We start from the raw sequence: 24,449 nt of genomic DNA on the forward strand, positions 1-24,449 counted from the left end.
GAAAAGCAAGCAGTCCTGCAAATCTAGGTTGCAATTATTTATTTTTTTTCTAAGAACCCATCAGTATGCCATGTGTGTGACCAAGGCACACAACAGTGCTACAGAAAAGCTTCAAATAAGCAAAAAAATTTCAGAGGAAAACCATCATATGAGAAAAAAATAAACTTATTAGCAATGTCATGTACCTGACCGCACAGAGTAGCTACGAAATAAGTGAAGAGACTATCAAGGTGTATTGGGTAATAGAATGGCTATTACAATGACCTGCTTGTAAGAAGGCCCTTGTGAAATCTTCAAGGACATTGTACAATAACAGTTAGTTTTAAAGCCTTAGCAAGACAACCAGAATGACAAAGTTAGGCCCAGGGCAAAAAAAAATAATTAAAAAAGGACAGGACAATTTGCCACATCCTAAAATGAAATTATGCCCATCACATTAGATAAACTCGAAAGCCTTTAATCCAAAGCTTATATACTTAACCATCAACAAAACAGTTAATGATAAAAACTGTACCTATGACACTTCAATATGAATAATAAGCTTGTTTGCTCATGGAATTTTTATAACCATGAGTAAAATCCCATTTAAACTGCTACGGTCTGAAGGATTTCACTCTCAGACTTCACTCATTCTGTGTGTCTATGATTTCTAGGAATGCCACAATACTGAAACCAAACGATGAAGTTTCACCCACTCAGACAGGCCTGAGAACATCACTGGCAGATTAAAGATTGAATCTGTCCACATTTAAACAGCAGTGCTGCCCATCAGGAATACGACTAGCCACTTCATTTTAGGGAGCTATCAAATGACAGGAGCGCTAGAAGATAAAGCTGTTTGAAGGGAACATTTGAAAGCCTCACTGACATTCTCTACACACAGGAAGCAACTCGGCAATCTACGAAAACAGCTTTTTAAACTTTTTAAGTGTCATTCCACAATGTGGATTTCCAATGAAACTATCAGGGTCATGAGCTCTAAGAGCTAGGGAAACAAAGTAAGTATGTATATACACACACCCCCCTACAAAATTTGCTTTGTAGTCAAGAGACACCAGTCTGCCCTCAGACTTAAAATAACGTAAGTAAAGCAGCTTTTATCTTGATTCCATATTGATTTCCATGGTTATATTAATTAAACATGTACCCAGTTTAAAAGATAGCCATGTAAATTAAAACAAACATGATTTTTCAATTTAAAGTGAATCAGGTGCAACTTACATGCCAGTGAGCCAAACTATCAAGCAGAAGAAGAATATATTTAAAGTACACGCTTCAAAGGGGAAAATAAGTTTTTCTAAGTAATTTTCCTGTTTGATGAAGATCTGACAGTACAACTTTTAAGCTTTCTGTGACTAAATAAGTCTTAAGAGTCAGAAAATTTAATTTATTTTCAGGGGAAATCCTTTTACAGCATGAGTGAGGGGACAGCTCATCTTAGATATTCAGTAAGAAGATTCATATTTGCTTGTATATACAGAATTTTATTAGGTTTGAGAAAAGCAATTTTACATTGAGTATTCTGGAGAGTTCCTGTAACTTACTCAGACTTACCATGGCTCAAGAGACCAAATCTAATACATAATTATAGAAGCCAGCCACCCAATTTTAAGCTAGAATCTCAATTTGAAATTTACTTATAACTTGCTTTGAAAAACATGCTCCATATCAGATGTTTCTACAGTATCCCACCATTTTTTATTACTGACCTTTTAATAGTTTATTGCTAAAAATGCATAGTGGTCAACTACAGGACTTCAAGTTGGGACTCACTGTTCTGCATACAAAAAAGGCAATATATTCTGTAATGCTTGCACCTTTGTCAATAAAAGCCTCTTTTCACGTGAGCTAGTAAGATGCTTCTCATCCAAAAAAAAGACCCCGCAAGAAATTAGCCACTCACCACTGATAATCTTAAATATTAACATAAACCTAAACTGAGTGCACAAAGATACTGAAATGAAGAAAATAGATAACCAAGTCCTACATACAGAACAGTTCGATCAAAAAAGCTCAGAAAGACATGCAATTCTATTCACCTCAGTAAACAAAGTTCATTTTAACCTAAGTATACCTGCTGCTTACTCCTAGATCCTACATCAGGGTTCAATCTCACCAGATCACCCCATTTGTCAATAAAAAACCCCCAGACTTTGACCTCAAATAAAACCCCTGTGTGTATAAGTGTACATATGAGTACATGCATAGATATACGCATAAATAAAAAAAGTATATGGAATTTGCCCTGTGGTGAATGCAATAACAAGAACTGGCAAAGAAAAATCAGATCTTCAAAGCCATATCAATAATTAGCAAGAGCCGATCTAGTTATGAAGGTTCTGGAATCCAGGAGTACCCAAACAACCCTCTGACTAAGGCTGTGAGACCAGCATTAGCAGAGTGAATGCATACTCTGAGAAATGATAAACTAATTTCTAATTTTTCCACATCTGTAACAAACTATTAAGGCTGGTGTGTATTTGTACATACTTCAGTCATTCTGTGGGAAGATTAGATGAACTGCACAAAAGTTGAGATAAAAAAATAAAAAAAAAAAATCAAACCTTCCATGACATGAAATTCATTCCGATTACTAAATGCTGTCTTCCAATAGAGGTGGCCTACTTTTAAAATACATGGTTTGGGTTTTTTTTACGTAATTCCTTTGGGAACAAGCTGAAGTTCAAGTGAGGCTGTGATGTAGAAGGAACCAAGAAATGGCAAAGGATGGAAAAGATCAGATTTTTTACTACTCCCCTCAAATGTGATTTGGTATTGCTGGAAGGAGAAACACTTTTTGTGAAGCGGCTCTTTCAGTTATGCTCTTCAGCATATTTCATTTACATTCCTTCCCCAATACGATTTTTAAAAATAGTATCTTTGCCCTTTCTCAGTAGTTATTCAAGTTGGTGCATTTCAAAATGTGTTTACACAGGAAACCTATGAACTGTCTGTGCTTTTTGCTAAAACTCATCAGTCATAATTGATATTTTGTGAGGTGGAGTTGACTGAAGTTTCAGATACATGCCCAAGGCACTGCCTCTTGTTAGACACTGCTACTAACAGGTGATGCTGGCAAATGTACTAATTTCCAGTCTTTAAAGGGAAATGCCAGGTTTTTTAACATCAGCTCTAAACAGCTCTAAAGAGGAAGGGAAAAGTTCTTGTTCTATAAGCAATAAATGCAGTCTTCCATCCCCGAAACACAGCACAACATTTAATGCAGCTGAAGCTCATTTAGTGACAATAATACAGACACAAACAGCCTGGAAATTTGATGTGAAATACCTCCTGCACTTGTTTGCCTCATGTTTCTAGGGAAGAGTTACCCAAAAAGCCATCAGGACTGATGGTCCAGAATGCAAACTGGGTCAGCCACTCAGGCCACCTATTTCAGCCAACACCACATTTATTTCAAGTCTAGCAGTGTTAATGTAATTAGTCATTCCTCTGATGTATTTCAGCCAAGAGAAGCTAGGAGGATTTCTTGATTATTTTTTTTAACATTTTTTTGTCACATTTTCTTCTTCCAAAATAAAATGACACATTTAAAAATAGGCATTTTACTACTCAAAAAAGCAGGATGCCTGTTTTTCACTGCCTTTGCTAATAATCTTACAATCAAAGATTTGAAGAAGTTTGTAAGAGCTTAAAACCAAACTCCTAGAGATGAGGGCACATATATTTATATATCTAGCTTTATTTGGAACAGTATTTCCTACACAAGAATAAGAAAAATTTCTGCAGGGTTTTAAAAACAGTTGCAATATTAGCATTGCAAAGGCACTGGGAGGGAAGGGTGGGCTTGTGAGATGAAATTTTGGAACAGATGGAGAAGTAGCAGGACTTAAAGGACAGGTGCTGTGGATGAAGTTCTCCCAGAGATCGTGACAAGATTACGCAAAGGCAGGCTGACTTTAGTACTCAGTGTAGAAAGCATATAGGAGTTAAGGGACAAGACAGCAGAGGGAGGACAAGGAACATCCATAACAGATTTCAAACAGTGTGACTTCAATCTTGACACCAATTTAATATTTTGGAAATTAATCCAAAATCCCACTTCCGTTTATTTTAAACCTAGCAGCACCACCCTGGGTACATTAAAAAAACCAAAACCATACCATCTCCAGAGCAACAAAAGTGAGCAAGCCAAAAGTTTATTTTCAAATTGAATTTGTTCCACGTTGTGCTGAACACTTCACTTCAGCAGTGAAATAGAAAATTAGTTATGATGAGAAATAAAAGGAGAATGAAATTCAGGGGTGGGGGGATACACACAGACACAAGGCATCTCCTAAAGAAAGAGGGTGGAGGCCCAAGAACCTCCACGGAAAGAAGTGGGAAGCAGCGGGCATAAGGACTGGTGAGAACAAAATATTCAGTGGCAGAGACTGCTCTAAGAACAGTCATCTTTGTTGAGGAAGGGGACACACAGGGTCTGGGCAAGGGTCAGTAAAAGCAACACTGGAAATAGCTGAGGTTGTTTACTTTTCATTTTATAATTTAAAAGCAAAGTGTTCAGGCCCTTGTTCTCAAATGAGGAGTGACCTTTATATCAGGGTAACACACCCACTTCTGAGAGAGTGGAGGCTTTGCACTCTGGAAGGATACGAGTCTTTGGAGGTGCCATGTGTGGCACCTACAACTAACAGCAGTATGTGTCAAGGTTTTCACCACGTTTCCTATTTTCAACATTTCTACCTAATCAGAGAAAGACTTCAGATATAGGCAGCCATAGATCTCACCAGAGGTGTAGAAAAGACGACATTAAGCTGCCATGCTTTCTGCCCAGCTGCTGTTGGAAAGCCAAACAGCAAGGAAGACCAAGTGAGCAAACAGTCGTCTTGAAAAGATTAGGACAGAAAATTAATGGACTAATGCATCTCTTACTGTTAAGAGTAAGGCCATGAATACTTAAAACTGATGTTAAACCTTTCACATACTGTCAGGTCAAGAGAAAAAGTGTAGAAAAATGCTCTTTCAACCACCACATCCAAAATAAAGGGATGTGAGACTGCACTTTAAGTCCCATTGCCTGTTGCTAGAGTATGGGATTAAATGCATTTTGTACACAGCATCTGAAGAATTTTAAGTTTTACAACATGCTGAATTCAACAGCCATACCACATGAACCAGACTCTTTTAAAAAGTCACAGTAGCAGAACGCCTCCAAGACTCCATACAAAATTATTATCCTGAGACCACAGAAGAATGTCAGGTGCTATGCTGCAAATTCAGTTTTTTTGGTTCCATGACTGTGTAAAACAAGCCATGCTTTTCTTTGCTCAGAAGACAGAATCGACTATTAAGAATCAACCCAGAGAGAAGAGACAAAGTCAGAAGGACAAAGGTCAAATAAGAAATGTGTGCCTCAAATAGAAATGAGGTTATATTTTGAGAATACCAAGTCAGACAAGGACGTAGTATTAAAGATGGAACATGACAACGCTTATTCTGATACCTCACTCTTCTCTGTGGTCTAAATAAAGTCTTTTAGACAGTATGATTGCAGCCAACACACAGTGATCTTTGTTTTACTAAAATGTTGTCCAAGAAGTAGCATTAGGCAAGAAAGGATCCGATGTTCAAGATGAATCCAATAGCTGGGGGCACAGAGGCCATAAAATTTGAAGTGGGACAAAATGCAACACCCTAAGTGGTTCAGATATGGAAGAGCTCAGGACTTAAAGTGGGAAGAAGTTGGACCTTCCTAATATAACCTTCATTGCATTGACCTCTCTGCTACCAGCTATTGCTTCACAGAAACCTGAATTTAAGCAAAACTTGAAAGTGCCCATGCAAGTCAGTGTCTTGATAAGGAATATACCACCACCACCAGACAGACTGCTGGATGGCACCCAAACTTAATAGAACTGTCTACCTATTTATTGTCTCGATCTCATCTTTAAATATTCATAATTCTATCAATTAGGCTATGCACAGTCGAGATATAAACCACCACATCAAAACAAAAAGGTCTTGAGAGAACAAAAGCTTGATTGTCAATTATAATCAGCTACAAAGACTTATGACGTTCAAGCCCCCCATTTTGAAGTTTCAGGAACGGTTCACAGAAGTCTACTGCAATCTCCACATCAATGGGCTTCACTGTCTAAAATAACTTGATGGATTTTACACTGGTTATTTTCAAGGACAACAGGTAAAACTTTTTTCTTTCCCCTACCCTAAACAGGGTTTAATTCTTCATGCTTTCTATCTGTGTCTGTGTCCACTTGACTATTTCCTCTATCTTAGATTTCTAATATACACGATACACATAAATTACCTGTGTTCAAGAAGCATTTGAACAATGCTCCAAGATGTATGGTTTAATTTTTAGGCTGCCCTGTGTGGTGTCAGGAGTTAGACTCAGTAAACCTCAGCAGTCCCTTCCAACTCAAGGGGTTTCAATGATTTATATGGGAAGAATATACACAATATTGCATAGCATTAGTTTTGGAAGAGTTCAAATTTTAAACTCTCTCATTATTATTGAATTGATAAGTTCTAACAATTAATTTCTCTTCTCATTTGGAATTATGTTCAGGATAATTATAAAATTAAAGAAATGAAATAACAGCCGGTGTTTCAAAATGTTAAGTACTTCATCTTGTGTAGAACTGACAGGAAAGGTGGACTAACCATTTACAACCTTTTCCTCGTGCTTCTAACTGTGTGAATTTGTTCTTATACTTTTTCTATGTAATAAAAATCAATGACTACCAATCAGTCAACTCAAAACAATACATTTCTATTTTCCCATTATTAATATGTATGCATCTCTTTTTATAAACATCAAAACACACTTAATCTGAGACCTGCTTTACTCTATGAATCCAATATTATACCTATTATTTTAGAACATACCAACTGGCAGTAGGGTAGCAAAGATGATAGAGTATTAGCTATCAAATTACAAAGAGTTTCCTGTTAACCTGAAGTAACATAAAAATAAAGGCACACAGCCACCCACGTTGCTGTCATTGATCTTTCCTTTGGCATTATCTGCAGGAATCAAGGAGAGCTGCTGGCCTATATTCTTAGGATAGCTTACACACAATCTAGGGTAAGATTGCTTTTTGCAACAATCATGCTGTCCGTGGATATGAAGTCACTGAACTTTTCTCCTGAAGCACAGTTACACAGTTATAATTACACAGTAAATCATCTAATCCGTCCCATGCCAGAAAACAGCAACAAGCCCAAGCTGTCCCTTACAATGAGAACACGTAACATCTGCTACGGTTTGCAAAATCATAGGGTTTGGGGAGGAAAAAAAAAATGCTAGTTTGGGAGTCAATCAAAAAATTAATTTAAATATGGGTTGGGGACAAATGTAAGCCTGATGAATATGACACATTTCAAGTATATGCATAATAAAATTATGAAGTCAATCATGTGTCATTGTGTCATTTCACTGGAAACAGCAGAATGAGTTTAATAAATACTACTTCCTCTGAGAAATAGGCTACCAAATTCCATATATAAATTATTTTTAGATGAGAGCTTAAAAAAGAGACAGGTAGCACCTGTGTCACTCCATTTAAATCTGGTGCACATCACAAAATAGCCCTACCTGGAGCTGTGGGGTTATGAATACAGCCCAGCTCTGATTCTCAACTAAACAAAAGGTAGCTTTAGAAAATTCCATTTAACATGTCGCAGATGAGCATTTCAAATCCACGTGAATACTAATGCCTACCTGAAAGAGAAGCAGCAGCAGTTTTAAGACATTGTTTTCTTCATACAAGCTTCCTAACCACAGTGACATTAACTAAAATTGGATTTAGAAAGCCTAGAAAATACTATACTAACCTTATATAAAAACTCTTATAACTTCGTATCTGCTTGTTTTCACATATATGAAAGAGAGAAGTTGAAAAGGGTTGACTAAATAAAGCAGGCAAACACACAGAATAAATGAATGTAGGTTGTTTTGATGTTTTTTGTTGGTTTTCTTTTTTTCCAAGTGACTGGTCCAGTATTACCTGCTTTAGGAATTTATAGCCCTGTAAAAATTGTGATCAAAGACCTTAGGAAACATGCAACTTCAACAGCAGTTGAGGGTCTCTACTAGAAGACAGAATGTGAAGTTTCACCTGCACTAGCTTTCTTTTGCTGTTACATATGAAACAGCTGAGTTGATGACATTTTCTAAAACACCATAATACAGGCTAACAAAAGAACTAAAAAAAAAAAAGGAGATTCAGGTGTATTACGACTAACCTCTCCATACTGCTAAACAGCTATTATGATACACACCACCTTTCTAGCAGGTCAGCTAGAGTCTGCAATAAAGCACTGTAATAAAGTCCCATCAACATGATTTCTCTGTACTTGTACACCACTTTCCTCCCCCAGCCCCACCAGGGCTGTATGCTGTACAGCTGCATACAGCAGCTGTATCTGTGAATCCAATGAGGAAACTAGGAAAATTCTGTAATTATATACCTGCTACTGATAGATTAAAAGCAAGCATAAAGAACAGGTATTATTTTTTCAAAAAGAATGTAAGAGGAACTTATTGAGAGATCTGTACACTAGATACAGATTTGAAAAGACAGAATAATCAATAGTTTGGAAACTATTAAGTTAGCACACAAAAAAGATATATGAGGGCATCTCCTGACTTTCAAATTATTTGTACTTCTGAAGCAGCCAGATAAGTAAAGAAAACCCTAGGCACTAAATCCTGTACACTTAATACAAATCCATAACCCAGCAAACAAACCCAGAACTATCTGAGACTTCAGCTGGTTTCTGACAACAGGAAAAGAAAAAGGAGTAATCTGTTTGAGTAAGTGATTCTTTCTTCAAGATATATCAAAGCTGACATGTAGATCAGCTGAGAAGTGTTTGCATTGCAGCAACTGCTGCTATTTAACTGTCAGCCAGGCAACTAACAATGTTTTGTAAAACAAGAGATTAAGACCAACTCAAAGGAACTCTCCACAGAGACTACAGCAGATGTTTATTTTCTGTTTTTAGCACTGTATCTGCCAAAAATATTTTGAGATTAATTGGTTCTAGGAGTTGCATACAAAAAGGATATACTTAAAATATCAACTCTGGTGCCTTAAAACATATGGGGGAAGTAAATGGCACGGGCTGTGCATCAACCAACAACACACAACTGGCTCTTCAGGAGTCATACCAAGGATCTATGAGGTCCGCTTTAATTGCCTTTAGCAGTTTGAAAGTAATGCAATTTAAAGAATGCTGTCACAAACCCAGAATCAACCTGTACTACAAACGGGTCTTTTTCAACACTACAGACTTTTTCTGGTCCCCTTAGTCCAGACAATAGTCTTGTTACCGGCCCCCTGAACCAGCAATTTTTAGAACTGAGTGGCAAAATTGAAACGATGTCTTGCAATGCTCCTGGAAGTTCTATGTGGCTTAAGGGAAAGTGAACAACAATTTGCTGTGCTAAGGATGCTGCATTTTTGACTCCACATAAATTATTTTTCAAAAATGCTTCAGTGTAGCCAACATCAGTCATTTTAGTCTAAAGACTTTGCCACTGCCGCTATGAGAAGTTCTGAACTACTTGGATTTCTAGCCTGGACCAAGTGTTTATACTATGAATCTGCCTAAGGGCCTTACAGCAGTATCGTAGCTTCAACAAGACTTCAAAGAGGACAAAGTAACATCCAAAATTAGCTCTTGTACTAGAGCGTCAAAAATACAGTGACTTTCTAGGTCACTTTCTTATAGTGTAACTAGTACTACTTAAAACCCATGAGAAGAAAATAACACTGGCAACATCTCAAGAAGCTGTTTTCTCCATCTCAAGGCTACAAAGAGCTTACAGAGACTTTCCATCTGCAGTTCATTATACTCTTAATATTTTCCCCCCTCCCCTGTTAGGAAAAGAGAACCTGTTTGGGCCAAGCTAAATCAGAAGCACAGAAGGACGAAGTCCAGAAATTAATTTTTAATCAAGACAATTGTTACAATTAGCTCCTTAGTTGTAATGTTTGCTGCAAGAACCTATCAATCCATTCAGGGCAGCCTGAACTGGCCTGACTGTACGCTTATTTTCCTCCAACATCACAACCCTCCCAAACAGGATGAATCCTCTTACACACATTGTAAGCATCCATTCAGTGGAAGATTAGCATAATATTAAGGCCATCTGAAGTACAGAAATGAACAGCACTGAATGTTTTATTGTGCAGCCATTTGGTTATGCGCAAGAGGGAATAACCCAGCCAAGACATCTGGCACAAATTACAATCATTACCATTTTTTGCACAATTTTAAGAACTCCGGTCAGCACCTGCATGTCGACGTGGAAGTCGCAATGCGCTTCCAGGGCCTTCTCTTAAGAAAATCCAGTCTGGCAAGACTGAAGAACCAAAATACCGATCTGCTTTGGCACAAAGTTAAGCGGGCACAGAATACTCCACCTTCCTTATAAAGCTCAATATTACAAGGCTAAACATCCAGAAACTTTTTTTTTTAATGGAAAAGGCCTATTTAAAACAATATTCCTCCCTCTGCTAACAAACCTAGTATGACTGTCAAGAGATACCACTCTACCACTTGTAGCTGGCTACTCCCTTTTTCTGTTCTGGCTCAGAGAAGCTGAAAGCATGAATTGAGTCATATTCACAGCTGTCCCGATTCACCTACCTGATATAGGGATCCCTCCCAGACCTGTGCTGTGTTGTGGTGGGAGATTCAAGTCCAAGAAATTACTATTTGAGGTGGGATTTGCTGTGTGGTTCAAGTGCATGATGCTATTGCGTGGGAAGGCCATCCAAGGATAGCGAGCTGCTTGGCCTGGAAAACTGAAGGAGTTGTAAACTGCTCGATGTTGTTGAAACTGTGGGAACCTCTGTGGCATGACTGGAAAGGTGCTACTGAGAGAGTTGGCATTTGCAGGTGCAGCAGGATGCAGGAATCCAGAGCCTGGCCCTTTGGCAGTTGTAGTGTGTGGGGTAGGGTTCTGAAGAGATGTGGGTGAGAGGGAAGGTTGGTCTTGGACTGACAGTTCCTTCTCAATCAGGTCTGCTAAGGCTTTGCGGGTGATGTCAAAGGGGTCAAACCCTAAGTCGTCCTCTTGCTGTTTGGAGGAACCAAACCCAAAAGCCGCTTGCCAGTCTGTGGAGGAGGATACTGGTATAGTTTCTGCCAGAAAGGATAGGAACAGATTTAGAACAAGAATTAGTAAGCATTTATCCATACAAAAAATTCAGCCTCGGTGTACCTGAATCTATGCTGCCAGTTATTTTTCATACAATACTTCTTTATACATTCCCCAAAGACACCTTACTCATCAGCTTAGAATGCCATTTCCAGATCAAACTGTCATAGATTTCTACTTAAGATGAAGTGGTAGAACTAGCAAATTTTACTTCTGTAGTTCAGGAACTACAGAAAAACCTTGTCAAATAAGTATTTTCAGTAATAACACCAAGTGAAAAGAGACCAATAAACACTTGCTTAGAACCTGCTTTACACCCATATTTGATGGAAGTGGGCCTAAGCAGATTTTAAATATGATTGTTATTAATTCAGTATTTTGCTTTCAGTATTAACGCTGTGCTTCAGTTCTGCTGCGCAAGAAAGGTGGGGAAGAGATAGTCCCTCTCAAAGAGGGAACCTCTGAGCAATGGTTAAAAAAAACAAAACAAAAAAACCACCCCACCATCTACCATTATGAAGGAAAACAAGCCAAATTCTTGAGTAGACACCTTCATAAAACAAAAGGAAATAAGGAACTGCTTTACAAGATATTGTTAAATATTTTGAGGCAGTGTTGCAAGAAAAAAAAAAGGGTTATCAGAAATTCCTTGTATTTTCAATTATTACTTAATTTCATTATACTGTTTAAGTTTCTTATTCAGGTTCAATTTCACAGTATTTTTCCTCAAAACCGTGGCAATGGAAGCTGATGAGTACAAGGTAGTATCACTCACAACATCAACTCCCTCTGCTGGTAGGGAACATGGTCTGCTGTTTTAAGTAGTTAAAATTAAGCTCAGTATCCTGTCAGAAAAGAAACCTGCACTTCTATTTTCCCTCTAAAATCCATGAAGATAGACAAAAAGAGTTGCTAGACAGACAGAAACTTGTCCTTTGTATTTTTATTTAAATAGCAACCACATATTTAATATTAATTATGAAACAAAAAAGACCTCTACTACATGGAAATTGTCTCTTACTGCTACTTAATCCTCACAAAAATTGGTCCTTATAGTACATTAGTAGCAAGCAATTTCCTTGGCAATAAATATTGTTTACAAAGAGGATTATGACATCCAGATGTCAGATAAATATCAAAAGACAACTAATCACTAAGTAAACCAACTGTCCTAAACTATTATTAACATTCTATTTATTAGTGATATTGTTTCATTCAGTTTTCTAACAATGCCCTCATATTTATAACTTCTGAGCTCTTAAATACTGTTAAACAGTCCCAAGACTATATAAATACACCTAAAATGATGTTTCGTTCATATGAAGTGGTATTTCATAGGAAAGTACCTGGAAAATACAGGTATCTTTCTGTTGATGCAATTAACCATATTTTTATCTTTTATGAATATATATAATCTCACTTCAGAAAGAGGGAGATTAAGCACCTTCAGATAACCAAGCAGGATACTAAAAAATTTCTGAATTCCACTGCATAACTTCTGACGTTAGATTATTACACCAACATATACTAACACTGTATTTCCCCATTCCCAATAAAAACCTGTAACATTAAATATTAAGCATACACGTCACATCCTATTATTTAGACAGGCAGCACATGGATGAGAAAAACTAAAATAAGGACTCTGATAACTTAGGCATGCAGCTGGAAAACTCTGTAAAGTTTGTTTTAAAGAAGAAACCCTTACACCAGTGCAATTACTTGTAGTTAGTGACAAATTTTAATCATTTCTGGAGGGGGAAAAAGCAGTATGGAGCAAGTGCTAGAGTTTTTGGTTTGAAACAGTTTTAGACATCAGTTCCAAAAGCAAGGAATACCCAGCCATGACACCTGTGTACATACCTGATGTGAAGAGGCTCTGTGGTTCTGGTGCTGTGGGCCAGTCATTTGAAGTCTGTGGAGAGCTGGGGAATGGAGGAAGCCCACTAGGGATGGGGTTAGGGTGCCGAAAGTTGTCAGAGAAGAGCGACTGTGATTCTGTTACAGCCCCTTCAAAAGGAGACCGTGCACTGTGATTAGATGAACTGATGGGTATGACTGGATTGGGTTTTGTTAAACCAGGCGGTGGTGAAGGTGTGTCACTGTTTGTTATCTACAGGCAAGAGGATGAGAAACAATTAGGACATGAGTGTTTATATAAAATATTTTTCACTAATGCAATTGAAAATTTTCCTCAAAGTTTTTGCTTGCAATTAGATTAATTAATTAAATTATAATTGCAGTTAATATAAAGCTCAGTATAAGGTCAAAAATGCTACTGCTATGTTGATTTTTGTTTTAGTTTTGTTTAAAATTGATACACTTCAGAAAGTACTTGCTTCTTCACCTACAAGTTGCACCATGCCCTCAAACTTAATTCTTACTTTCACAGCCTTTATATTTATGTCTTACCTGCTGGGAGCTGTCACCATTTCCTATACTGAGGGAATCTGAAGGTTTGTCGATAGGGCTGCAAAAGTGGGAGGGGAAAAGAGACAGTAAGACACTCAAGTATTTAACGTGAAAATCAACATTTGCTTTCATAGTGGTAGAAAAACCTTGAAATAAAGACAAAGCAAAATTAATTAGGAGGAATTAAGAAGGAAATAAGTGCACTTATTATTTATGAAACTGTTTTAATTATAAGCATTCCAGTCATTTGCCATATATTGCAATACTCTTCCCACCACTCTGCTTGATGACTACCCTGTTAAGGAACAAAAGGAAATTTTTAAACATGATCACGGTAACTCTATGCCATTCAAAAAAACAGGACTCTTGTGCTATGGTAGTATTCCGTAGTAATCAGTTCCATCTACGCTACTACTGGAGAGAAACTTGGGAACAGATTTGTTTTCCAAATACCTATGTTGTTAGTACCCACAAAAGTCCTAAATAAATCTGGGGAGAGATGAAACATTAAAATAACTATTTAGTCCTGGCAGCAAGTTAAGCTTCCCGCCAGCCTTCAAGCTTTAACTAGCAGAAATTAGTTCCAAGGTAAGAAAACTGAGTTTTGAGGTGATAGAAGGGGAAAAATGCAGGAAAAGACACAGCATAAACAACTTCGAACAAACATAAAGAGAATAAAAGATAAGATACAGCAGAAAGCCACCTCAGAAAGCTATTCACTGGGAATTAACATGACTCAGCTGAAACAGCACATCTCAGGACACAAGATGCTGATAGGCATCTGTGTCTTGCCTTAATTACACTAAATACCACACTAATGAAACAGTATTAGTTCAAGTGCAGGTTAAAATCTCTACTTTACAACTTCAAGATACTTTTGTTTTTATCGACCCATAGGAGAAGATGCACAAGCATCAGGCCGCACAGCCCAAAACACTGGTCCTACAGTCAAGGACCAGAAGTAGGAACACAAATTTCAGTCAAGAGGCCAGAGATAGAAGTCAAATTACAGGCATGACGTGTTAGCACAAGGCAAATATATTTAGTAATTATTTTAACTGGGTGCAGACTTCAGATTCTAGCTACACCTTTTTTCAAACACCTCTTGCTGCTGCAAAGTTTAAATATTGCATAGAGCCACAAACCAAGCTCAAAAATCCATAAGATTGAGTCCTCCCACATTTGTTCTCTCCTAGAGAGCAGAACAGGAGAGGATGTAACTAGAGTAGAATAACTGGGGTAGTAACCCAGGAGAATTAATTCTTCTCCATTCTAAAGAAATCACATAAGAGTAATCTGTTGATAAAACCAATTTTTGTGCAGAAGAACACTGAGTCAGTATCTCAAAAGGATACCTGAAGCTGAATTGCTCATGACTATAAAAGAAAAAAAATCAGAGGAATATACTTGCAAACAAGCATTACTCCAGTGAAGATTTACAAATGCTTTCTACTCAATGATCAAACACCATAAATAAAGTTCTTCCATTTGGAACAAACTGCCTTCGGTTAGTAATTTCTGAATACCTATAGCACAAAAGTTTACTGTAGACTCCTCACTACACAATCGTTCTGATTGTAGAGCTGATATTCCAGCCAAATTTTTTTCCCAAAGCTGTTGACAAAGTCACAATGCTACAGATTAAAAAAGTGTGCATAAGAAAACTTTTAATAACAATTTAAGTGCTGAAAATTTTTATTATACTTGAACCTGCCTACGGAGCCTCTAATTGTAAGACTGGCTTCCAACCCTCAGGAATGATCAAAATTGATTATCTATTGGCTACAATATTTTTACTTACTGCAAAGGGCTGTAAAGTACTGACAGGGTGGTGAGACACTGAAACAGGTTGCCCGGAGAAGTTGTGGATGCCCCATCCCTGGAGGTGTTCAAGACCGGGCTGGACAGGTGTTTGAGCAACCTGCTGTAGTGGAAGGTGGCCCTGCCCATGGCAGGGGGAGTGGAACCCGGTGATCTTTACGGTCCCTTCCAACCAAACCCATCCTATGATTACATACATTTCAGAAAAGATAAGGAGGAAGCTGCATATCACTATTGAGATGCAACCACAGGATCTCTGATCACACCTCAACAGGACTGCTGTCAAGCCTAACAAGGTACCACTTTCAACATCACTCACTATGTTAATGCATCCGTTCCAATATGGATTTAAAACAAAGGTCAGCTACCTCATCAGCAACATGACTTCTTGAAATATTTGGGTTTACCTTGTTACTTTCCCATCCAACCTCTAAATGAGCCCAACTGATATTATGTAGGGGGGGGCAATAAAAAACAAAACAGCATGACTACAGACTATCATCAGAACTGCTAGTGATGCTTATGACAGAAGAGGACACCGGTTTCATTCAAGGAGGGCACCAAAAGAGAAAAAAAATGTTGGTTAGCAATAAATAATTTATCACAAGCAGATGAATTACTTCCTCTGCACGAAGAAGCCTCAGTTGAATCTGCTGCCCAGTTGTTCCTGTTACTGAGTGATAATTAACCTTTATCTCTGCAGTTGTGTTTCTGGAACACGCCACTGTAAAGAAATAACTGATACGCAGCCCTAAAATTTAGCTTCCTTCTGTTGAAGTTTTTCCAAGTGAAAAGCCTCCTGATGTAGAGCAGCTAGTGTGTTACTTTTGTGGAAGCTTCTGTGTAGAAATGAAGGGCTCAGCTCCAGCTGGGACCATGCAGCTATATAAGCTGTTGATCCCCCAGTTATTCAGGTTCTCCTCAGCCCTTACCCTGCACCATCGCTTACTAACTTTATGTTGGGGTTCTCCTGCACAATCTGCCAATCAGTCTTTTTGATGTGGGCTAAGCTAAGCCCAGCTTTTTGTGACCTGATCAGGATTTGAATCCAGCTCTCCAACCAGAGAGAGAGACTGGAGAATCATTCCCTCCACACCAATCAGTGAGAGAGAAAGCAAGCTATCTGAAGTATAAAAGGCAGCACAATTACCCGAAATCTGAGTCTGCACCATCTGGAGTCATGTGTTCTGGGTCTGTGCCATTTTCTAATATAGGAGGCGTTTTCCTGTGTTCCATTGTTAAACCGTTGGCTGATTTACTTGAACTCTGTAATGATGGCCAGGCATCTTTGTTATTACTGTTGGGTCTGGAAAAAGGCAAGAGTAAAAAAAAAAAAAAAAAGAAGAAAAAAAAAAGAATAGTTCAAGTTATGAAGAAAGTGTTTTAAAAAATTTTAAGCACTGGGGAAATAAATCCTTGTGCCAGACAATCCATAGAATAGATTTATCTGGATATTATTTTTCAGATTAAATGGTGTTGACTTAAAAAAAAGAACTATTGGGGTAGGGAGGGGAGAGAGAAAACTGGGGGGAATTCTGTTTTCTTCATTGAATAGATAGCTGCTTCGCCAACACTGAAGTCCAAACTTGTCCATTTGGCGGAGAAGAAAAATAATTAAAAAAAACCAAAACAAAAATCCACTATCAGCTTCAAGTATCCAGACCTACACGCCTCCTTTATAATTGTTTGCTTTATCCCGTAAGTAAGTTCTGTAAATCATGAGCTAAATCATTTTTTTAAAAAAGGAAATAAACGTTTTATATTCCAGGCCCTATCAAGCCTGTGCCCAACAGATGAAGTTTGTGCTTTACGCCTACTACACAAGAGTCCAAAGCACAGCTTTACTAACAGAGCCTGAGACCAGCCAGACCAACACACTGTCACTGAAGTTAGTGCTCCCTTCATTTCTAGTTTAAAGTCATAATTACTTCCTTTTTATAAAGTAACATAAAATTTCATTTCAGAGTGTACATTAGATGTGAAAGAAGTTCAAGAGATTACTTAAAGCCCAAGTTTTTGTAGAAAAAGTAACTATTTTCAGCAAATTGAAGCGAGCTGGAATATCATCTATAACTGAATGCATTCAAACAGTGCATTCGCTAACCCTACAATCTTACTGTAAAAGATTTGCCTTTGTGTTCTCCAGTTCTTTTACATCAACTTTAGCTTTTCATTTGCTTCAGTTAGGATGCTGTTTTTAGTGTCCAAGTGCTGTCTTCATACAGAATAAGCTTTTGAAAAAAGTTTTTGAAATGCGTATGTTCCTCCTGATGCCCCCTTCATTAATATGTTCTTATTACACGGTGCAAAATTTACTCTACATCTAAGTCAATTTAGTCAGGCCACAGTCAGAATCTGAAAATTGCCACAGCTGCTTATAGCAACACAAGTGTTTCCTACTCCTATTCAAATAAAATTGGTATTACTAGCTACCCTCCAATCTTAGTTAGTATTGTAAGATTTGCTATTCTACCTCCATCTTTTCTCATATACCTATGCACTATGTACAGATGAGAGCCTTAATCTGATTTACAGATCTCATCTTTGCTTTGTACACATTTGAAATAAGAGAGAGCGCATTGATCAAATATTGAACATCAAAAGATGAAGACACATCAGCAGCAGCACAGTGTCAGCATTTAATATTTTCACCCTTACAAAAATGAGCTGTAAATCTAGATAACAGGACTTTCAATCCATTAACAGATTTATTTTAAATATAAAAATTTATGCCTGCCCTAGTGCAAAGTCATCTCTGTATTAAAACTAACTTTAAAATGTCACAGTTAAAAGTCAATTTTACATCCAAGGAGAAAAGTAAAGAGAAAGAAACTTTTATGTTTTGGGGTGGGCATTTGTGCACATGGGTGGTTTTGTTTTGTTTAAGTTCAAAGCTGAATGCTTCTAAAGGGCTATTCTCTAAAAGACCAGCAAGTGCTTAACAAGTGTTTCCACTTGTAGCATAAAAAACCATTCATTTCAGTTCTTTAGGAAAAGGTCAACGGGAAAAAAAAAAAAAAAAGAGCTTGATCTGTTTGAAATGTGGAATATACCTCTTAACTGTAGGAGAATGCAGTCACCATGCCTATCAAGTGACATACCAAGACATGAGTACTCACATTCACAAAATAGCACTAGAGAATTTTAACATTTGCCATCAGCAGCAAGAATAAAGGTCTGCAAGTAGGACCTTTCAAATTACAACACAATTGTGAAAAAGCATTTATGGAGTTTAAGAAACTGTTTTCTACTACTGGACATTTATAATTAAACATCTACTGTTTAGAACTCAACTGCCGTCCAATTCTAGAGCGAAACAGAAATCCTGCACCCCAGAAACACAAAAGCAACCACAAAATTATCAAAGTGCCAGAAATAATAATATTCTATCAATGAATCAGCCAAAACCAAGAACCCAACTGGGCAGAAAGCTGTCCAGAAGAACAACACACATTCACTGGCTCACAAACTACATTTTGTACTGATGAACACAACTTGAAACATTTCAAAGGCCCAGCTGCAAGAAGAAATTCACTTTGCAGCCCAAAAGGTGGTGCCTAGCATTAGCAAAGAACAGAATCTGTGTTGTGATGATACCATTCAGCTAACAAGAGAAACTACTCCAGACCACTTGTTACCTTAGAGTAACATGCCATTTTTTCCACAAGTGCCAAAATGTTAGCACCACAGGCTGGCCAAGCTCCAATTATTAATTGCTTTCTGAAGGCTTAAGATTCTACTGCAGTTTCAGATAAAGCATTCTTTCCTCACTGGTATCATTTGTTTTGCTGGGATCTAAATAGGTTTCAAATTAAGATTAGTTCAGACTTTGAACATAAAATAATCAATACCCAAATGCAGAAATGGTGTATTTGCTTTACTTACTGCACTCTACCTTGCAAGTCAATATTGAACCAGCGCACAAGAAATAAGCAGCAGCACAGTCCTTAAGGAGAGATCCAACTGGAGGTCCTTGCCACTTGCAGTTATATGCATACGACACTTCTTCCGGAAGTTAAAGAAAATCCCAGTACAGTAGCTGGGATACCATTTCTCAGAATTATGTTCTGGTTATTCAAGCTCCGTTGGCAATACTTTAGATATAGTACCCACTTTCTTGCTTAAACTCTTGTGCAGTGATGCTGCCAGAGTCAAACTGTCCTCTGAAAAATTCAGTAGTGGATAAACCGGCACACAACACAAACCCTGATTACAAGGCTAAGGTGCATACAAACTGCAATCTAACTTTTACAATCCACTCTGCTCATCTCATTATGAAAATTCTACAAAAAGGAGCGGAGGAAATTGTTAACAGTTTTTATTTCTTTATCTTAAATTTGACGTTTGAGTGGATAATTCATTTAAGGACTGATGACCTCAGGCTTTCAGTTATCTTCGTATGACTCTGTACTCATATGGACAGAAATCTTTTCATAACTTACTGAACAAATTACTTAAACAGAATGTTATTTTAACAAGCTGTAATAAATAACTGCAATTACAACATAGTGAGAAATACGTAATTTAAGTTCACTAAATGAAAAGCAAGAAATCTTTTATTCACATCTTATGAATTCTTACCCACATAAAAGACAGAAATTGATTTTACTTTCAGTTGCCAAGGTCCTTACACCTAATGCAAGGACTGCACTATAAATCATGATGTAAAAAACACAGTAAGAAACATATAAAGACTATAAGGTGTCTCAGTTGTAAGAGTACAGACTGCATTCATCATGACACCATAAGAAGAAAGCTGAAATCTGGTCTTCAATAAATATTATGTGATTATGCAAATATGAAATACAAGTTCTACTTTCAGCATAAGAATACCTCGTTCGGAACTAGTGTCCGAATGCACATAGCAGGAAAACATTTCTTCGCTAAGTATTAGAACGAATTGGTGCTTATGTCACTGCATGGAGAAAACCTTTATCAGTGTTTATTATAGAGCCCACAACTTAGGGGATGCAATAGGAATAAGAAAGTTTTCTTTGGGAATAACCAGAAAACAAGCACAGCCAGGCAGCCCAGCATAAGTACTTACGCATCATACCTCTGCAGTGCTGTCACTTTGTTCTTGTTCTTGTCAACTGTACCCGTAGATAATTGGAGAAAGTTGGGGTTTAGTTTGTATAATTCTTGCAGTAGTTTCTGTTCATATTCCTGGTGCTTACCGGCCTAAGGAAAGAGAAATTTACAATGAATGAACACTGGTTTAATATATATATTTTTTTAAAACTATATAAATATATATATTTTTTATGGATATTTAAGATCTTTTATTTATATATACTTATATTCAATATATATTTTATAGATAAAATTTTTTATATATATTTAAAAAATGTAATTATGTACATGCCAAAGCTTAGCAATTGAGCTCTGACAACTTAACAGGTCACTCCTGACAAACTCAAAACAGTGCTTCCCAATCACAACAGATTATCTCCACAAATTGCAAGCTTGCCTGGAAATCACTTGGATGTTTTTACCAATTTATAATTTTGTTGAGACTTCTAAAGCAGAAAAAAAACCTTACAACCTTATTAGAACTTGCTCTTCAGTTCTAATCAAGAGCTTCACAATATACTTTCACAGACTGCTAAATTTTCAAGGCAGTCTGCATTTGATATATCAACCATACTAAGGTCTTCAGAAGATAGGAAGGAACAAAGAGTCTCTCTTAAACCAAAAGTTCAAAAATGGAAGTAATTTTATATTTGCTTAATAAAACCAGCTGAGGTGGTTTGAGTGTTAACTATGATGTGACAGTGAGTATATTCTGAGCAATAATTGATGAATCATTCTTTTTAATAACTCTTGAAATACTTTTTTAACTAACTGAATTAATTGACAACAATTTCTTGCTTTCAGAAATTGAGGAGGCCCAATCCAACTCCAGAATACTGAATCTGGTGAGTGAAGGAAGAGTATTTTTCAGGCTAGCTTATCTATGACATTCTGCAGCTACATATTTAAAACAAAACCAGCAAGATCCAACCCTCCATAACATTTAATGTAACACCTGAAAAATTCAAGATGATCACTCACTTTTTGTTATACCACTCCAACTTAAGAATTACTATTTTTAAGTTAAGTATTGTAATGAGTTGAAGCAAGATGCAAAATAGAACAGTGAATTTGAAGTTATCAATAGCTTTATCTAGAGCTTCCGGATAATGAGAGATCCACTAGCAACGGGAACAAGTGCCAAGATTTATGGTCAGGCCTTCTGACTCTTAAGTTTGGGACACACGTTATTTTCTAACACATCTTCAGTGTTGATTTAAAAGCTCTCACACTACTTGTACACCAAAAAATTATCATTTGTACATTACTTAATTCCCTTTATAAATGTTTTGTTGGAACAGGAATGGAATTGATGCACAGGCAATGTGGACATCCTCCTAGAAAAATATTACAACCTAAAAGACAGTTATTACTTGCTTTTTTTTTAAAAAAAAAAAAGCAGGAGTATTTGACAGAACTCAAAAAACAGTACTGCTGAGAAACTAAACTCCCTTATGGGCTCCTTTAGAAGGGTAACTGCACATCCTATTTGAATACTGCAAGTCAGTCAAACATTATAAATATCTCCAGGATTTTTGTTACTTAATTCTCCAGTTCTCCATTACCGGTAAATTCTGAACATGTCTTTATGTAGTCAACCTGCACAACCTTCAAAAGGGCACTGAAACATAGAATCATAGAATAGTTTGTGTTGGAAGGGACCTTTGAATGTCATGCAGTCCAACCTCCCCACAATGAGCAGCAACATCTTCAACTACATCAGGTTGTTGAACTTCGTGAGGTTCACACAGGTTCACTTCTCAAGCTTGTCCACATCCCTCTGGATGGCATCCCATCCCTCAGGCATGTTATCTGGACATTGAGCCATTGACCATCTGGATACAACCATCCAACCAATTCCTCACTCACTGAACAGTTCACCCATCAAATGCCATACCTCTCCAATTTTGAGAGAAGGATGTTGTGGGGGACCATGTCAAAGACCTTAAAGAGGTCCAGAGAGAAAACATCCATAGCTCTTCCCTTATCCACTGATGTAGTCACTCCATCACAGAAGGCCACTAGGTTGGTCAGGCAGGATTTGCCTTTGGTGAAGCTATACTGGTTGCCTCAAATCACCTCCCTGTCCTCCATGTGCCTTACCATAGCTTCTGGGAGGATCTGTTCCATGATTTTCCCAAGCACAAAGGTGAGGCTGACAGGTCAGTAATTCTCAGGGCGGACCTTTCTACCCTTTTTAAAAACGGGTGCAATGTTTCCCTTTTCCCAGTCACTGGGGACTTCACCCGACTGCCATGAGTTTTCAAATATTATGGAGAGTGGTTTTGCAACTACATCAGCCAATTCCCTTGGGACTCTGGGATGCATCTCATCAGGTTCCATAGATTTCTGTATGTTCAGGTTCCTCAGATGGAAACATCTGATATATACATCATCTTACCCAATAGTTGCTAACAAGGTACTACCTACAGTAGAAAAACAGTGTGGTTCTAGAGCATGGTTCACCTAAATGCAAGCTTTATGAGATAGAAGGATTTCCAGGGTGCAGTGTTTCTCCATCTACCATTAATAGAATATAAGCAACTAGCTCAGATGCACTGCAAACTTTAAGCAGCTGATTAAGAAACAGCCTCCCTCAGTATCCCATCTTCCTTAATACTTCAGTGGCAAAAGACTGAGCGTCATGGCCAGGAACATCAGGCAAGTCCTAAACTCAATTAGCCATCACATAAATATGAGAAAGAAACAAGATTAAAATCCTATATAAGAGGTTGCAGCAATTGTGCCAGCAAACCAGAGGACAAACTTAACATCTTCAACCTACCTGACCTAAATTCCCAACTTAACTTTCAGAGGCTTCCTGGAGGTCTACCAGTTCTTTTCAGTTTGTCACAATGTTTAGCTCTATTAACAATTATTAAGCCTAGAATGTAAGTTCATTCATTGATAATTTTTTTTTTTTTAAAAGAGAATCAAAGTCTGTGCAACGAACATTCAATCTCATCAAATGGAATTGTAAATTCATTGACACTAACCCAGACTCCAGAAAGCTGATGCACTGAAAGCACAACACACTTTTCAGTAGTTGTGTAGTTTCCAATGATTTTCAAGAAAGCATTATGAAAACAAGAAGAAAAGTTTAAGGAATGTAACAAGGAACAGGAAAGGAAGATTATTTTAAGTAACTAAGATCAAGTATAAGCCACTCAAGACTCCTGAAGGAACTCATGTGAAATTGAATTCCTGGCCAAGGTATGTAGCCTATAAATTTTAACTGGCAGTTAGACGAGAGGACTGACAGATTGCCATTGTCTTCTACAAAAAGAAAAGATCCTGTAGAAAAGATCCTGTGAACTACAGACTGCTAAGTTCAACCTCCATCCTTACTAAGATTATAAAGTCTATGTGGAAAAAAAAAAGTAAACGCATAAACAGTCTGCTAGGAATGAATCTGAACATCTGCAAAGGGGAATCCTGTTTCACTAACGTGATGGAATTCTATAGTATCAAAAAGCATAAATAAAGAGGATTCACAAAGCTTTCAAAAAAGCCTTCCATGAGGTTTCACAACGAAAGTTATTTACGAAGCTGCCCTGGGATACAGCATAGCTTCTTGTGTGGACTGAAGCTGGTCCAGAGGCAGGAAGGGGAAGGTTGCTCTTTTAGGATCCAGAAGCAAGTGATGAGGACTGATGACGACATCAATTTTATGCCACATCATTGGCATGCATGCATGAGAAAGGAGTGAAGAGCAAGTTCTTTGCCAACAATACCAAGCTCTTTGGGTAGTAAACTGCCATGTTGATAATGAGTAACTATGAAAGAACTCCAGAGAATTCAGCAAACAAGCTTTACCAGAGGCATGTCAGGTAACACCAAGGGAAAAGCAGCCTAAAACATACTAATGCTCTAGCGCTCTACTGATCTGCGAACTGGCTCTTACAGCTCAGAGAAGAAATACTGAGGTTACAGCCAACAGATCTCTAAAATTGTCAGTTGATTATGCACTGGCAAGCAAACAAACAAAAAC

General features: G+C 37.5%; 1 protein-coding gene across 9 annotated transcripts in view; it reads right to left on the minus strand.

Annotated features, from left to right (window-relative positions):
* Positions 1-24,449, minus strand: part of CNOT4 (CCR4-NOT transcription complex subunit 4) — an 84,580-nt gene that overhangs the window by 7,832 nt on the left and 52,299 nt on the right. For 5 of the 9 annotated variants that reach the window (XM_074163274.1, XM_074163283.1, XM_074163227.1 and 2 more), the window contains 4 exons: positions 20,442-20,566; positions 13,565-13,622; positions 13,016-13,265; positions 10,639-11,136 (listed from right to left, as the gene is read on the minus strand). In XM_074163274.1, the coding sequence (XP_074019375.1) occupies positions 10,639-11,136; positions 13,016-13,265; positions 13,565-13,622; positions 20,442-20,566 (931 nt within the window). Of the gene's footprint in view, positions 1-10,638; positions 11,137-13,015; positions 13,266-13,564; positions 13,623-16,535; positions 16,692-20,432; positions 20,567-24,449 lie in introns of all 9 variants that reach the window. The other 4 variants (XM_074163264.1, XM_074163218.1, XM_074163255.1 and 1 more) reach the window with 2 other exon arrangements.

This window comes from Numenius arquata, chromosome 2 (genome assembly GCF_964106895.1).
Source record: "Numenius arquata chromosome 2, bNumArq3.hap1.1, whole genome shotgun sequence".
In the NCBI taxonomy this organism is placed as follows: domain Eukaryota; kingdom Metazoa; phylum Chordata; class Aves; order Charadriiformes; family Scolopacidae; genus Numenius; species Numenius arquata.